Source organism: Panulirus ornatus, chromosome 47, assembly GCF_036320965.1.
Source record: "Panulirus ornatus isolate Po-2019 chromosome 47, ASM3632096v1, whole genome shotgun sequence".
Classification (NCBI taxonomy): Eukaryota; Metazoa; Arthropoda; class Malacostraca; order Decapoda; family Palinuridae; genus Panulirus; species Panulirus ornatus.
In genome coordinates, this window is record NC_092270.1 from 21,526,105 (window position 1) to 21,544,565 (window position 18,461).

Sequence of the window (18,461 nt, forward strand, 5' to 3'; positions counted from 1 at the left end):
ATTAATTTTCCAAGTCACGTCAACACATTCGCACACGTTGTTGACAAACAGTGGCCACACGTGAGGCCCTGAAAGCGAAGGTGATCAACAATTTCAGCTTTATTTCAAAATAATGGATAACAAAAGGAAGTATGGAGAGACCCAGGGAGACGAGGAAGTAGAGGAGTCAACCAATTTCAAGTTAAAAGCTCCACACTTAAGAAAACAAGAAAAAAGACTGGTGGTTGTTTTGGAACGAGCCAACCTGGAGAGCGTTAAGGTAACCAACCCTAATGTGTATTGGCTGACTGTTACCCCGTGAGGAGCACTGCTGACACTTGGTGTGGGTTCCCTACGGTGAGTATCACTGCTGACAGTTGTTTTGGGTCCCCTACGGTGATTAGTACAGTTACACGTGGTGTGGGAGATGAGTACTGCTGACACTATGTGGGTTCTCTCCGGTGTGTGTTACCTCAGACACATTGTCTGGGTTTCCTCCAGTGAGGAGTGCTGCTGACACTTGGTGTGGGTTCCCTACGGTGAGTATCACTGCTGACAGTTGTTTTGGGTCCCCTACGGTGATTAGTACAGTTACACGTGGTGTGGGAGATGAGTACTGCTGACACTATGTGGGTTCTCTCCGGTGTGTGTTACCTCAGACACATTGTCTGGGTTTCCTCCAGTGAGGAGTGCTGCTGACACTTGGTGTGGGTTCCCTACGGTGAGTATCACTGCTGACAGTTGTTTTGGGTCCCCTACGGTGATTAGTACAGTTACACGTGGTGTGGGAGATGAGTACTGCTGACACTATGTGGGTTCTCTCCGGTGTGTGTTACCTCATACACATTGTCTGGGTTTCCTCCAGTGAGGAGTGCTGCTGACACTTGGTGTGGGTTCCCTACGGTGAGTATCACTGCTGACAGTTGTTTTGGGTTCTCCTTGGTGATTAGTACAGTTACACATGGTGTGGGTTTACCTCGGAGATGAGTACTGCTGACACTATGTGGGTTCTCTCCGGTGTGTGTTACTTCAGACACATTGGGTTTCCTCCAGTGAGGAGTGCTGCTGACAATTGCTGTGGGCTTCTGTTAATGAGGAATATTGCAAACCCATAATATACATTTTCTTCGCTATCGTTTTCCCTGGTATTACTGACCCATGGTGAGTCATTCCCCTGGTGCGGAGACCTGCTGATGCTGTAATTGGTTATTCTTTAGATAAACTATCATTGTAGCTATTCTTAAAAAACAAACTGTACGTATTGAGTGACTAGTAAATTACAAGCTTAGCTGTTTATTAAAATTAATCTTAGATATTCAGGGATTTTGCTCTGCCATGTTCCACTAGAGTTAAGAGAACGAGTAAGAATTGCAGAGCACAATTTGGAGCATTATATATTATTGCAAAACACAAGTCAATATTTGTGAAGGTTATGAACAATAGGATAAATGTAGTGCATATTATTTTAAAAATCTTGATAGGCAAAACATATTAGTAATAAGTAGAACCAAGGAGACCCTTAGGAGAACCAAGGAGACCTCATAGGATTTTTGTATTCTGGTCTACACATACCTAACGCCCAAGACTGAGTATTATGCCAACTGCTAATGAATGTTGCCAAACAGATAACAGACCAAGTGGCTACTCACCTTCCCCCAGTGCAGTACTCAGCAACATACCGCATTGATAATGGTATATTTCTGCCGTGAGTTCTTGACTGCTTGGTAGGCTAGGTATATTTTGACTTGAAAATCTTGGATGTTAGGGAAGTTTATGTGAGTTTATCATACATCCTGTTGATTATTACAAGTGTTTAACTTACATCTATTGTAATGAAATTCAGATTTCCTGATTTTCATGACCCTCATTAATGCTTCCTCAATTTAGACCATAACATAAATTGCAGTGCTCCAAATCAAGCTTTACATTGCTAGTATAATGTTTAGAGATTGCAATGAGAGCTGTGAAATGTTCTTTGGAGTATTACGTTTTATTTTGTAATATTTGATAGGTTGGTATTGATTAGCTATATATGTTAGGGAAAATGTGGAGTTATTTTAGAATTTTAAAACTGGGTGAAATATCAAAAATCAAAATCATCTCTCAAGTGCTTTTAGAACTAAGCCTTGGTAAATAAATGGATTTCGTCTTGCATAACCAGTGTGTCTACATATACTGTCCATGACATTTTCTTGTAATTATTAATATTGTATCCATTATGTTTGAAACAATCATGCATAAGCAGTTATCTTTCATTTTCCCCTTTTTTATGGATATTGAAATAGATATTGAAGAGTTGTGTATTTTTACATAAATGAAACATCTCATTATTTATCAAAAAATTGCTGGTATTTTTCATTCCCATAAGTACATTAGAGGCCAAAGGTTTTCCTTTTCTTCAGAATGGAAGGATGTATGAGCTTCTTAACTGTGATGACCACATCGGGTTAATGAAAAAGTACAATAAGGATCCAGCTAACTGTCGTCCAGATATTCTCCATCAGTGTCTTCTGATGCTGCAGGATTCTCCACTTAATCAGGCTGGTAAACTTCAGGTAAGATATTTAGGCCTCAGTACTGAATTACACTTTCAGTATGGTATTTAATGTATATTTTTTCTTCAGTGATTGAATGCCCTTTTTTTCTTTCTTGTGTTTTTAAGATAAATCATTTTTTATTTTCTATTTTTTTTATTATACTTTGTCGCTGTCTCCCGCGTTTGCGAGGTAGCGCAAGGAAACAGACGAAAGAAATGGCCCCCCCCCCATACACATGTATATACATACGTCCACACACGCAAATATACATACATACATAATTATTTGTACTTTTGCAGTATTTTGAATAATGATATGGGCTTCTTCACTGTATTTAGACACCTCTTGATTTACTGTTTTGGCACACTAATCAAGGCCATCCCATTAATGCTATGTTTCTTTCAAACTATTCGCCATTTCCCGTGTTAGCAAGGTAGCGTTAAGAACAGAGGACTGGACCTTTGAGGGAATATCCTCACCTGGCGCCCTTCTCTGTTCCTGCTTTTGGAAAATTAAAAAAAAGAGAGGGGAGGATTTCCAGCCCCCTGCTCCCTTCCCTTTTAGTCGCCTTCTACGACACGCAGGGAATACATGGGAAGTATTCTTTTTCCCCTATCCCCAGGGATATATATATATGTATATATACATATATATTATATTTTTTTTATTATGCTTTGACACTGTCTCCCACATTAGCGAGGTAGCGCAAGGAAACTGAAGAAAGAATGGCCCAACCCACTCACATACACATACATATACATAAACGCCCACACACGCACACATACATACCTATACATTTCAACGTATACATACATATACATACACAGACATATACATATATACACATGTACATATTCATACTTACTGCCTTCATCCATTCCCGTTGCCACGCCGCCACACATGAAACAGCACCCCCATCTCACCGCACGTGCGCGAGGTAGCACTAGAAAAAGACAACAAAGGCCACATTCGTTCACAGTCAGTCTCTAGCTGTCATGTGTAATGCACCCAAACCACAGCTCCCTTTCCATATCCAGACCCCACAAAACTTTCCATGGTTTACCCTAGACGCTTCACATGCCTTGGTTCTATCCATTGACAACACGTTGACCCCGGTATACCACATTGTTCCAATTCACTGTATTCCTTGCGTGCCTTTCACCCTCCTGTATGTTCAGGCCCTGATTGCTTAAAATCTTTTTCACTCCATCCTTCCACCTCCAATTGGGTCTCCCACTTCTCGTTCCCTCCACCTCAGACACATATATCCTAATTGTCAATCTTTCCTCACTCATTCTCTCCATGTGACCAAACCATTTCAATACACCCTCTTCTGCTCTCTCAACCACCCTTTTTATTACCTCACATCTCTCTTACCCTTTCATTACTTAATCGACCAAACCACCTCACACCACATATTGTCCTGAAACATCCCATTTCCAACACATCCACTCTCCTCTGCATGACCCTATCTATAGCCTGTGCCTCACAACCATATGACATAACCATATGACATTGTTGGAGTCACTATTGCTTCAAACATACCCATTTTTGCTCTCTAAGATAACATTCTCGCCTTCCACACATTCTTCAATGCTTCCAGAACCTTTGCCCCCTCCCCCACTCTGTGATTCACTCCATGGTTCCATCCGCTCCTAAATCCACTCCCAGATATCTAAAACACTTCTCTTCCTCCAATTTTTTTCCACTCAAACTTACCTCCCAATTAACTTGTCCCTCAACCCTACTGAACCTAATAACCTTGCTCTTATTCACATTTACTCTCAGCTTTCTTCTTTCACACACTTGACCATACTCACTCACCAGCTTCTGCAGTTTCTTACTCGAATCAGCCACCAGTGCTGTATCATCAGTGAACATCAACTGACTCACTTCCCAAGCCCTCTCATCAACGGCAGACTGCATACTTACCCCTCTCTCCAGAACTTGCATTCACCTCCTTAACAACCCCATCCATACACAAATTAAACAACCATGGAGACATCATGCACCCCTGCATTTTTAAATGCATCTTCATTTGTGTTCAGTTTCCCTTTCTTTATTAGTGTTTACTTTTGATATTTGTATTTTGTGCAGTGTATTATTTTGTGACATTTAATCAACACAATCATATTTCAGGTATATGTTCATACAGAGAAGAATGTTCTGATTGAGGTCAATCCACAATGCAGAATACCAAGAACATTCAAAAGGTTTGCAGGTCTCATGGGTAAGAAGATTTTACTTGTTTTGTAGACTTGATTTTCTTGAATAACATTAGTTGAAAATATGGTGTTGCGTGTGAATTTTTGCCTTGGAAATACGATTGATAAATTATTAGCAGTAATTCAGAGTACAAACTACAGGGTAACAGATTATCACTGAGGAAAACGTTGAGAAGTAGGACTTGTGTTTAGGTTGGTAATCGATGGTAATCAACAAAGTGTGCACGTGCTTTCCAACACCCCCACCTCTCTGTAGACAGTATTAAGTGTTAGCCATGTCTCATCAAAATTTCTTTGCTGATACCTTTGGTTTCTTTCTCCTCAAAGAACACTTCCAAGGAGACAATTTTTATTGCACAGGTGGGAACCAGTAAGGTATTGTAGTCCGAGGAAGGTCAGGTGAAGTTACAGGCTGGTAGTAAGTTCACAGAGAGTTGCATGAAGCTAGTTGTATCAGGTCACTGCTCAGATGAAATATAGATTCCAGCACTCAGGATAGATTGCTGTGTCGTAACTATTAAGTTGAATCTTTCTTTAGGGAGGAAAAATTTTTCATTATGTTAGTATATGGAGCTTATGTAGTAGAGAGTGAATCCTCTGCAGTAAGGATGGCCCCCATCTGAACAGAATAGAGACACCTTGCTTTGGTAAGAAACTATTTACAAACATTAGGCATGTGTTTGACCCCATCCATCATAGGCAGGTCTGGTTTGCCAAAGGTCCAGGTACATGGGATTTCCCATTTCATTTCAGTTAGATCAAGAGTTGGTGGTTAGGTAACATGAACTTCCCTTGCAAGGGCAGATTAGGTTAGCCAGAGGCCACTAATCAGGTAGAGTTAGACAGGATTTCCTGCTTATACATATACTAGTAATGATTTAGTTCTTTCAGTGCTGTTCTCAGTCAAGGAAAGCTTAGTAGGTTGCTGTTGTCTTCAATCAAAGGAGCTTGCTTTCCTACTATTAGTTGAATTCTGAACCCACTGTAGACTCTGTTGCTTGGCCATATATAGCATACCAAACAAAGGATAATGAATCACTGGGGCTGCCTGTAGGCTATGTAACCCACTAGTGAACAAGTTGGGCAGTTGTATGCCTTTGCTACATTTGTAGTGCTTGTTGCCATACCCATGTTTACTATAGTGTCACTGCTGTGCCTATGCCTCTTGTAGTGCCCAGTGTTGTACCCATGCTGCATGTATTTAGGATTGGCCAGTTTGGTAAATAACAAATTTTCTTATATGAGGTATGACTTACATTTAATTCATAAGAGAGATGGTTTTGACAACTTTTTGTGTATATAATCAGATGAAATATTTGCCGCTTTTTTGCACAATGGGGACGACAAAAAGAAACCACCAATGCACTGAAAGAGTTAAACGTGAATTGAGCCCACAAGGCTGTTATGAATCACAAAGCAAAATTGACTTCTTGTGCCATTTGCAGTCTCTGATAGATCTTTAGAACAGAATATTTTGTGCATGTCTTCTATTGCTAACTCAATTTCCGTACATTTGGGGGTGGATGACACATTAAGCATACATCTTTTTTTGGAACTTAAATGCAGAGATGAGGTCCCCAACCTCCATCCTAAAGGCTGGCAAATTAGCAAAGGCAACCTATTCTGGGGGTTTGACTTGCAATCATACTAGCCTATTGTTAGGTAAACATTTGCTAATTGTATAAAAAAATGTTCCTCTTCATGTCATTTTCATTATATGGTCTCATCTTCTCCCATTGGTTATTTGATTGAGATTTTCTTTGAAACACACTCGACCTTTGCTGCACTTAGTAGAATAATAATGGAATATTAAGAAAATATTTTCAAGTTATTCTTCATGAAGTTTTCAGAAATATTTTTTCTCCAGTTCATCTCCTGCATAAGATGAATGTACGAGCCTCTGATGGAAATATGAAGCTGCTGAAAGTCATTCGTAATCCAGTCTCTGACCATCTTCCTGTCGGCTGCAAGAAAATTGGGACTTCATTCACTTCCAAAAAACTGGTCAATCCTAGAGAACTTGTACCTGCTAATGAACCAGTTGTTATTGTTATTGGTTCAATGGCTCATGGCAAGGTAATTAAATTACTTCTGCATGCAAGAGACATGCTGTTTAACTCAAAACTTGTATGGCCTGACCATTTTATATATCTATGCTATGGTTTAATACACTGGCATTCCAAGGTTTCACATAGCTTTATTTAGATGTTAACATGAACAATCTGATGCACATTGTGTCCAAAAAATCTCAATATGAATATTTGTCACTTGATGCATCAGATGTAAGAATAGATGTCACATAATCAGAAATAGTTGGGAAATGTTTATGGATATTTATTGTGGTGATCTGCATGCTCACCATATTTTGAATTTTTTTTATAACAATGTCAGATGACTGTACTGGTTGGTTATGCATAATGTAATTATTTTTCTTTTAGTATGGTAGGGGTATGACTAAAATACATGAAGATCTAAGATTGAATTATATAAAACCAGAAGTAGTGCATATATATACTATTATTATTTGTGTATATGCAATGATGAATGACTTAAAAGTGAAAAATTCTGAACTATAGCATAGCTTAAATCTCTGGCATTCCAGATTTGGGACAGGGAACCTGTATAACAACATATTATAGGAAAACAGGTTTCATTTAATGGCCAACTTTTTAGGGATTCATTTGCTGTGTTAAGTAGGTTAGGTTCAGTGGGCCCAACGCAGACTTCCACATAGGTAAAAAAAAAGACGATAAAATTGATTACACTTTCATGCTGTTACTGCAAAATGTGCACTGATTTTGATTTATTCATGAAATAGAAGATTTAATGTTGAAACATTAGGTCAAAGTAGTAGGAAGAAGCATTAGGTAAAACTAGTCAGTAGAAACATAGGCAGGAGCCTCTGCAAACACTCTACAAGAGTTGCCTTCTGCCATTGGCCTGTTAAGGATCAAGCATTATAAGCAAAGAAATGGCTCAGGAGTTTACTAGTTATGGAGACTCTGTCGCTATGGCCATCCCCTTAAGGGAGTTCCATTCAGAACAGGCATCAGAGATATAGATAGATTGTTGTACTTAATGTACAAGAAATTTGTTCTCAATTTGGAGGATCATGAAACACATAACCTACTAACAGTCTAGAGGCATGATGGAGGAATATGATGATAGGAAAGAATAAAAGTGTAAGGTGAGTGAATAGTTTTCACTATATATGATCTTGCATTACCTTATATAACAGGAATGATGTGTACAATGCTATATTATTGTGGTCTCCTGTTTTTGCTATTGATAACTCTCTTTCATAATTTGGGTTTGTCTTTAACATGAAGAGATCAAGTAAACATGAATAGGATATTTGCGGTCAACAGACATTCTGAGATCCTTTGAGTTTGTCCCAATTAAATGTTAACTGATTTCTTGAAAATCTTCTGAATTTTCAGGTGGAAACGGATTATGTGGAAGAGGAGGTTGCAATCTCAAGATATCATCTATCTGCAGCTTTAACTTGTGCTAAAGTGTGTTCTGGTTTTGAGGAGGTATGGGGCATCAAGTAAATTTACCATCATGGTATTTATTGCAGGAAATTTTCAGTGCTGTCTTGTAAAATATTCTTCGTTTACAAAGCAGTTGATAAAGCGAATGGTTGATTACTGATGTTTATCTTTTAAATGCCATTGTTAGGGTTTATCAGTCGTATACCTTTGAACCAATTTAATTTGATATTTGTCTTAAAATGCCATATTGTTCTCAGTTTAGAATTCATATGACAGGGGCAGATTAGAATATGAAAATATGTGAACTCATATGTGGTGATGTATGTATTGTGAGATTTACATAATTTATTGTCATCACTTTTACATACATTGTAAGTAATGTTATCTAATAAACTATTAATAATTACACCAAGGAATTTCAATATACATTTCCCTGTATTGAAGAAGAATGAAAAATGAAGGGGTGAATAGGAATAGATGGAAAGTTTTTCTCACAACAACTAAATCGAGGCTTGAATACAGCACAGTTTATTTGGCCCTAACAAAAACGAAAACATTCGGGCTGACAAAAACTACTTTGCTTCTAATACCTTAAGTGAGACATACTAGCAGTATAGCTTTTATTTTTTCTGTGGAGAGCATCTGCCAACATAGCTGTTCATGAAGTCCACAGCTGCAGCTATTTGAACAGGCTTTTGTCAAATTCAAGGAAAAAGAGGTAAACATATGACACTCATATTGCATCCAAAGTTCCTTATTACCGTTAAGTCACCAACCCACTTGGTGTAGTGCTTTATAAAGAAAGAAGTTAGTGATATCCAGCCTAAGACCTGAAAAGCAAGTTTTTATAACATTCTGTATTATCACTGATTTTGTTGTGAGTTTAGTTTAACCTAGGTTAAGTAGATTATCCTCAAATGTTGGAACAAAAGCCTCAGATGAAATAATCTTTGTTACTGTCTGGTAGACAAAATATGTCTATTTCAGGCATGATAATTTTCTTTCTTTACCAAATACAAAAGTGTAACAGCTTATAACATGTGCACAAGAAGAATTCTGAAGTATTAACATTATTAGTGCCCAACATCCAACTTACTTTTATGTACATTTATTGAAATATTGCTGATGCATACATTGATATTTTCATTTATATCAGCCTTGATTACTGAATTGTTCTGAAATTGATTTTTCTGTGATTTTTTGTATGCACAGTTTTGCAGCATTATAATTCATCTGCCAATGAGGTCCATAGTTTTACGCCACAGACCAAAATGTACATTGACTTTAAAGTTGCATGTATAGTGAGCCATTGAAAGTCAATTTTTCTTACTGCATAAATTTTTAGAATATAGGCAGTTTCAGCCACCACAGCGATGCGAAACGTTTCAGTCACTAGAACGATGTAAAACGTTTCAGCCACCAGAGCGATATGAAACGTTTCAGCCACTAGAACGATGAGAAACGTTTCAGCCACTAGATGTAAAACGTTTCAGCTACAAGAATGATGTTAAACGTTTCAGCTACAAGAACGATGTAAAATGTTGTAGCCACAAGAAAAATGTAAAACGTTCTGGCCATTAGAACGATGTAAAACGTTCGAGCCATTAGAACGATGTTAAAACGTTTTAGCCACCAGAACGATGAAAAACGTTTCAGCCACAAGAGCGATGAAACGTTTCAGCCCCCAAAACGATGTAAAACGTTTCAGCCAGAAGAGCTATGTAAACCGTTTCAGCCACAAGAGCGATGTAAAACGTTTCAGTCACAAGATGTAAAACGTTGTAGCCACTATATAAGCCCTACCACAGACTGTTTGAGTCGGCACAACATCCACTGAGCCGATCCACCTCCAGCTTCCACAGACCAGTAGACCACTGTACTCCACACCTTTTGAAATTGACGTTATTTTCAGTAAAGGAAGATTATAACCTTTGACCACGACTACAGTCAGTTACACCCTTGTCACATAACTTTGGAGAGTAAGACTTTGAATCAGTATTTCGAGCCGGTGGATGAACACACTGAAGAATTACTTTGATCCTCTTTTAGCAGACGTGAAAGGTCACTCTGGAGTAATTTAAGATATGTACGTCTGCTAAGAAGAGCTTTGAGATATGATAACATCTTTATACGGTTATGATCTGCTTTTTCTGAATAAAATAAAGCAATATCACTCGATTTCAACAATATCTTTCGTCGAATTCTTTCTTATCATGCAATGAAGAGCTGAGCATGGTGGCTATACACACTTCATAACTCGTCTTTGGAATTCCTGGAATGTATACTTGGAACATGAATAAGACTAGAGTCATACTGCACTTCTAAGGAATGACATAATTCATCACGAGTGTCCCATTAGGGACAATATCTAATACTTTACTTTCAGGCCAGCAGTTTTGAGGCGTGGAGGGTTAGATTCGACGGAAACTTTGTGGCATAATACTACATCAACCCCATCACTATGCACTAAGCAACAACCAACATTTCCACACACTAACCACATCTAGAAGATCTATAGACAATTCAAGGGAAATCTTATTTGATGTCGGGGCATTAACATTCAGGGGAATGAAAGGAGTTCGTGGTACAGAGTAAATTGAAGCCATGTGGTATATGGGGGGCAACGTGCGCTCTCATTGGGTTGAACCAGGAAATATAAAGCCGGTCAAGAAAAATGGGGAAATTGATTGTTAGGGTTCGGCTGTGTCAGTGCATTCTACATAACAGCTCAAGTCTTAGGTGAAGACTCTTAGACCAGGACAAGTGAGAGTGATAGCTGCCAACACAATACTCTCAGGGGATACAATTCACTCTTCAACCCCCAAAATCACCTTGTAAACAGAAAAGTAACGAAATATGTTGTACCTTTACGTTACACTGATGGTTCCACAGCCAGTAGGACTACGAGATTACAGTGCAGTCCTCACTTGTCACCTTAGTAACATGTTGATGCCCTAATCACCCACCACCTCACGCAACCCTCGCTGTAACACTACCGACCATCGCCACGTCTCTTTCTGAAGAAATCTATCTGATCAAACGACGTAATTCACTTTCAAGTGTCTGTGGCCAATGAACAGACAACAGACAGAGAAAGGTAAAGGTTTATGAAATGTTTACAGAGGAAAGGATGACTTGCGTTTGGCTGGAGTTTGGTGGAATGACTTACATGAAATCTGATGTTCAGACGTTGTGTGAACTCCTGGAACATGTGAACTTTATCATTAATTCTTTTAATGAGCGCCAGATGTTCTTAGAACAATTATCAGATGCAGAATGAAGATGGCCTTCGTGAGGACACCTTCAAAACCTGATCCAGTCTTTTGGACGATCTTCAAGCACAGCCTCGCACACCAGTTGGGTCTACCCTTCTCAGTCTACCTCCAGTCGCAGGGCGTCGCCTAAACTCTTGTCTGTAATCTGTCATGGAATAGTGGTCGCTAGCGGCGAGGTGTGGATCGCATGCAAATGCCTTAGTAAATGAAATGAGTTAATGTAAAGTGAGTTAGGAAAGTTTAAAGGATTAAGGCGAGGAGGGAGGTTAGATTTTGGGGACCATGGCGGAGGGAGAGGGACTAGGGGTTTACAGGGGTCTGAGGGGGGCAGATAGGAATGGGTTGCCATAGAGATGATGAATTGGGAAGGGGCGGAGCACCATGGCGAGGGAGGGAGGGAGGGAGAAGTGGTTTGGGGAGGAGGGAGACTATGTGGTCATGGCGTCCCAACTTCTTCACCCTGTCTTCAGGTAGGGTTCCCAGAGAAGCCTTGATTTCACTGATTTCACGTTCTCTCAATTCTTTCGTCCACATTGACTAACATTCAAGCATAACAGACAGTCTCTGTTATCTCCTCCTGGTCCAATCACCATAAAAAACTGATATAAAAGGACCAATCACAAGTCCGTAGAAAACGAGAAGCTGGCGGTATTGTGATGAGCATAATCACATATACCGGTAATTGGTAATCCGCTGATGGATCCTTGTTGGCTCAACGTGACCTGACCATGACCCGAGAACCGCACACACACACACACCAGTAGGTCTTCAAGGCTACGAACTCACTCACGCTTCGACCGACAGAGAGACGAAGATAGAAAAAAAAGAGGAATTTACGGAAACTTTTAAAACCCAACGAGATAACCACAGAAGGTAACATGATAGCGAACACGAGAGTCTGGAGCATCCTGGGTCGCATACTAACATCAAGGAATGATGATATTAACATGAGATCTGAACAAGTGGCCCCTAACAGTCTGTATTCCAGCTCATTTGACGGTGTAGTGTTTGCCTTCATATGAAATCTGTCGTATGTATTCTAAAGCAGTTTTTTTTTGGTTAAGATCACCGAAACATTTAGTAAGTTTGAATGCTAGTATTAGATTGCTTTTTAAACTTCTCTCTAACTAGCTAAACGTATTTTAAGACACTACATTTAGTAAGCGAGTTCCCAAATATGATTTCCGTGCTCAGAAACAAGTTCTGTGAGAGCAGTAGACGACTTGAAGTTATTCAGCTTTGAAACGAGAGTTAAGAAGAGATATAAGCATTAAACAAACTTAGTATAAGCTACTTAAGACTAGATTTGCCTCATATCTTTCGTAATCATGGATTCAAACTCGTGGGCAAACGTTTCACTTCTAGTGGGACGAAATTGTGTATAATTCAAGTTGTCAATACATGTTATTATTTACCATTTAGAACTGATGAATGCTTCAAGTCCACAACTTCCATTATTTGTGCCACTTTAGTTAAATGTAAGTTTACGAGCAGCATTCCTCTCAAGATGCTTTTGTTATCATATTTCATCCTGTTATCACAATGATTATTGTTTTTGATCTCTTCCACTGTCAATAACAACAACCTCGAGAATACCCAGTGGTCAGTATCTCGTTCAATTTCTTTTTTCAAAAAGCATTGTATGGATGGCATTATCTTGATGGTCGATTTGGGTCTCATGCGACTCCACCCAGCACCTAACTGGAATATTATTGACTATGGTTGGTAGACAAACCAGTTTAGGCTGGCAACATATCTTGTTGCTATCATATGTTCCACGAACGTCTATGGTATCTTATTACCTGTTCAGACTCTCACAAAATTTATTGATGAGCGAGGCCCTTCGCCAGTGAGGTCAGAGCTGACTCATCAAATGTTTACGAAAAATAGTTTAGGTTGTTGATTGAAATAATATTTCTTAACTATACCACAACTCGCTCACTTAATGCCTTATCTGGAAATGACATCTTAAACCACTAGTGATGGCCTTAGTCTTACATAAAAGAAAGAATGTTAATCTATAATTCTTGCTGAGTAGCGATTTATACCTAACTTAATTGTCATTTGAATGTATGAGTGATAAAGTAGCATGTATGTATTGTAAAAGTTGTATGTATGTATGTATGTATGTATGTATGTATGGTCAAATTTATATTTAACCAACAGTTCTTAAAAGTATAAATATCTAAGGGCAGGATTTATCTCGCTCTAGCATCAGAACTGTTAAAGTTGGATGAGTTAATATTAGATAACCAGAGTTTAGCACATAGTTAAAAATGTCTGCCATTCTTGAGTCTTTTAATTAAGTTTGGTCTATGTCTGCCATTCTTCAGTCTTCGTATTTGGTTTGTTCTATGTCTGCCATTCTTGAGTCTTCGTATTTTGTCCTTTCTTGTTCCAGGTAATCAAGGATTTGCCCCACTGCTTCCCTCTGGGTCAACATTTAGGGAAAAATGATGAAACGCTCAAGTTACCAGCAGAGGCCTGTATTATCAATACATTTTTGTGTCTAATAAACCACGTTCGTCCAACTGTATACAAACAGTTTACTTGACATTTAACTACTGATGACACACGAGTGTTAACGACAGCAATTTGACCAGCGAACACCTGGTCCTCAAGGTAAGACGGCCCACAGGAACAATGTTCTTAATGACCTTGTTAGTCGAGAGGCCTAACAACAGACAACCAGGCTATCCTAATTAACGAGTGCGTGTCTCTACGATCAGCGCGTTGTCCTGATTTCGCTCTCTTTCTCTGGTCCTTTGCCTCTGTCGTATGATAACTGCTGCACGTTGATGTATCCTGCAAGACAGAAGCTCCATCAAACGCGTCGCTGGCGTTACTAGATAGGTCGATTTAAGTTCCATACGTCGATTGATGAAGATATTACGGCCCCACACCAAGTACATGTATACACTCTGTGTATTGGGTGCTGGAATGTCCTTCGCCTAGGGGTAGACCGGGAATGTAGCTTTAGGAAAACGCATTGACTTTCGACCGTCTGCTCCTTCCACCGAGGGAGCAGAGTGGTCTGGCTTAACCAACCTATGCCTAATATCCGACCAGACAACCCACCTCTTGGCTTATCTAGTCAGCCGTCAGGAAGGTGGCTGACGGGTTGACTGGCGGAGTAGAACACGTCTTAAGACACCCAGCAACGATGATGGCTAAAATCGGAGTGGCATTTCAAGTGAAGTAACTCTTCAGACCGTACAGAGAAATTCCACCATGCAGAGATAGACACGACCACTTTTGATCTGAATTTCTTAAATTAATGTGACTCTGGCACACCTTCATATCCACACAGAACTGATATTAATGTAGACTTCGTGTTTCTGAAGGATCGTCCATATATCTGGTGAAGACGCTGGTATCCTACATCTACACCAGTCATGAATTTCTGCAGTTGATGGAATGCTCTAAGGTGAGTAAGCTGAGTAAAACCATCATAAGGACAATCAAGAAAAAAAAAAAGATAGAATTTTGACGAATGAGAACCATCTCTGGGTCGGCGTTGGCCTTGTGAGATATGGATCTCTCAGGTTTGGCAGCCTCCAAACCCCTCATTCTAGGGAGGATCACGGAAACCATCTACACTACGGCAATTGCTCGTCCCCAAACTCCCTTGCAACAAAATTGTAGGACACAACACAGGTGAGAACCAGTTTTTTTCTCTCTTTCATTCTAGCCAACCAGCTCTCAAGCCAGGGTTATTCTGGCTGGAGGGCACAACAGGTGGTGTTGAACACCACCTGGCCGGGTGTGGCAACCACGGGCGTGACCTACAACAGTCCGGTAGCACCATAGTGATCCTCCACACCAGTGGAGGGAGTCTAGAATGAGTTTCCTCACATAGGCCAACCAGGGCGGTGCTCAACACACAAGCACACACACACACACACACACACACACACACACACACACTCCGGTCGAACCAGTTCAGTAAGTTTGTTCAAAATACAAAATCCAGAAAAAAATTCTGAGCGCACTTACCACCCTTGTATATGTCAACATGTGCGCACTTACCATCCTGGCTTACGTCGACATGTGCGCATTCACCATCCTGGCTTACGTCAACATGTGCGCACTCAACATCCTGGCTTACGTCAACATGTGCGCACTCACCATCTTGGCTTACGTCAACATGTGCGCATTCACCATCCTGGCTTACGTCAACATGTGCGCACTCACCATCCTGGCTTACGTCGACATGTGCGCACTCACCATCTTGGCTTATGTCAACATGTGCGCACTCACCATCCTGGCTTACATCAACATGTGCGCACTCACCACCCTAGCTTACATCGGTCTGAGCGCAATCGCTATCCTGGCTTACGCTAAGGCAACGCAATTCGTGACTGTTATCTTTCGGATTAGATTAAGATATGGTCTTAGAAATATATAAGGAATATACGAGCCAAAGGCCTTCCAACACCTTACCACACAAGAGACAATATTAGATCGTTTATATCTGATTACAATATCACAGCTTCGCCGAGAAGGGTTTCTAAACACTTACTCATCTCACTGGTTGTGAGGCTCTGTTTAGCATTATTCAAAATCCCTAACTAATGAATTTGAATTAGAGGCGTCTCCATCGGATTACATGAATCGAACCGTTCGTGGATGAGGAAAAGGATATATTTAGGGAAGTAGTGATGGCTTGCGTCAAAGGTAGATGTGGGATGAGAAAGGTGGGAGGGGGGCAGATTACAGTGGGATGAAGATGTAAGGTTGTTAGTGAAACAGAAAAGAGAGGCGTTTGGACGATACTTGCAGGGAACTAGTGCAAGTGAGTGGGAGATATATAAAAGAAAGCGGCACGGGGTCATGAGAGAGATGCAAGAGGTGAAAAAGAGGGCAAATGAGAGTTGAGGGGAGAGAGGATCATTAAATTTTAGGGAGAATAAAAAGATTTTTAGAAGGAGGTAAATAAAGTGCGTAAGACAAGGGACCAAATGAGAACATCAGTGAAGGAAGCAAGTGGGGAAATGATAACAGTCAGTGATGAAGTGAGAAGGAGATGGAGTGAGTATTTTGAAGGTTTGTTGAATATGTTAGATGATAGAGTGGCAGATACAGGGTGTTTTGGTCGAGGTGGTGTGCGAAGTGAGAGGGTCAGGAATAATGATTAGGTGAAGAGAGAAGAGGTGGTGAAAGCTTTGAGGATGATGAAATCCGGCAAGGAGGCGAGTTGTGACGGTATTGCAGTGGAATCTATCAAAAAAGGGGGTGACTGTGTTGTTGATTGGCTTGTGAGGAAATTCATTGTATGTAAGGATCATAGTTGAGTGCCTGAGGATTGACGGAATGCATGCATAGTGCCATTGTACAAAGGCAAAGGGGATAAGAGTGAGTGCTCAAATTACAGAGGTATGTGTTTGTTGAGTATTCCTGGGAAATTATATGGGAGGGTATTGATTGAGAGGGGTGAAGGCATGTACAGAGCATCAGATTGGGGAAGAGCAGTGTGGTTTCAGAAGTGGTAGAGGATGTGTGGATCAGGTGTTTGCTTTGAAGAATGTATGTGAGAAATACTTAGAAAAGCAAATGGATTTGTATGTAGCATTTATGGATCTGGAGAAGGCATATGATAGAGTTGATAGAGATGCTCTGTGGAAGGTATTAAGAATATATGGTGTGGGTGGCAAGTTGTTAGAAGCAGTGAAAAGTTTTTATCGAGGATGTAAGGCATGTGTACGTGTAGGAAGAGAGGAAAGTGATTGGTTCTCAGTGAATGTAGGTTTGCGGCAGGGGTGTGTGATGTCTCCATGGTTGTTTAATTTTATGGATGGGGTTGTTAGGGAGGTGAATGCAAGAGTTTTGGAAAGAGGGGCAAGAATGAAGTCTGTTGTGGATGAGAGAGCTTGGGAAGTGAGTCAGTTGTTGTTCGCTGATGATACAGCGCTGGTGGCTGATTCATGTGAGAAACTGCAGAAGCTGGTGACTGAGTTTGGTAAAGTGTGTGAAAGAAGAAAGTTAAGAGTAAATGTGAATAAGAGCAAGGTTATTAGGTACAGAAGGGTTGAGGGTCAAGTCAATTGGGAGGTAAGTTTGAATGGAGAAAAACTGGAGGAATTAAAGTGTTTTAGATATCTGGGAGTGAATCTGGCAGCGGATGGAACCATGGAAGCGGAAGTGAATCATAGGGTGGGGGAGGGGGCGAAAATCCTGGGAGCCTTGAAGAATGTGTGGAAGTCGAGAACATTGTTTCGGAAAGCAAAAATGGGTATGTTTGAAGGAATAGTGGTTCCAACAATGTTGTATAGTTGCGAGGCGTGGGCTATGGATAGAGTTGTGCGCAGGAGGGTGGATGTGCTGGAAATGAGATGTTTGAGGGCAATGTGTGGTGTGAGGTGGTTTGATCGAGTAAGTAATGTAAGGGTAAGAGAGATGTGTGGAAATAAAAAGAGCGTGGTTGAGAGAGCAGAAGAAGGTGTTTTGAAATGGTCTGGGCACATGGAAAGAATGAGTGAGGAAAGATTGACCAAGAGGATATATGTGTCAGAGGTGGAGGGAACGAGGAGGTGTGGGAGACCAAATTGGAGGTGGAAAGATGGAGTGAAAAAGATTTTGAGTGATCGGGGCCTGAACATGCAAGAGGGTGAAAGGAGGGCAAGGAATAGAGTGAATTGGATCGATGTGGTATACCGGGGTTGACGTGCTGTCAGTGGATTGAATCAGGGCATGTGAAGCGTCTGGGGTAAACCATGGAAAGCTGTGTGGGGCCTGGATGTGGAAGGGGAGCTGTGGTTTCGGGCATTATTGCATGACAACTGGAGACTGAGTGTGAACGAATGAGGCCTTTGTTGTCTTTTCCTAGCGCTACCCCGCACACATGAGGGGGGAGGGGGATGGTATTCCATGTGTGGCGAGGTGGCGATGGTAATGATTAAAGGCAGACAGTGTGAATTGTGTGCATGGGTATATATGTATGTGTCTGTGTGT

General features: G+C 40.5%; 1 protein-coding gene across 1 annotated transcript; it reads left to right on the plus strand.

Moving 5' to 3' along the window:
• Positions 1–29: 29 nt before the first annotated feature.
• Positions 30–8,643, plus strand: LOC139763666 (ribosomal RNA small subunit methyltransferase NEP1). Its single transcript, XM_071689966.1, has 5 exons — positions 30–259; positions 2,382–2,534; positions 4,656–4,746; positions 6,609–6,817; positions 8,182–8,643. Exons 1-5 carry the CDS (start codon positions 113–115, stop codon positions 8,293–8,295), a joined length of 714 nt encoding a protein of 237 aa, XP_071546067.1. The 5' UTR covers positions 30–112; the 3' UTR covers positions 8,296–8,643.
• The last annotated feature ends 9,818 nt before the right edge of the window (positions 8,644–18,461 follow it).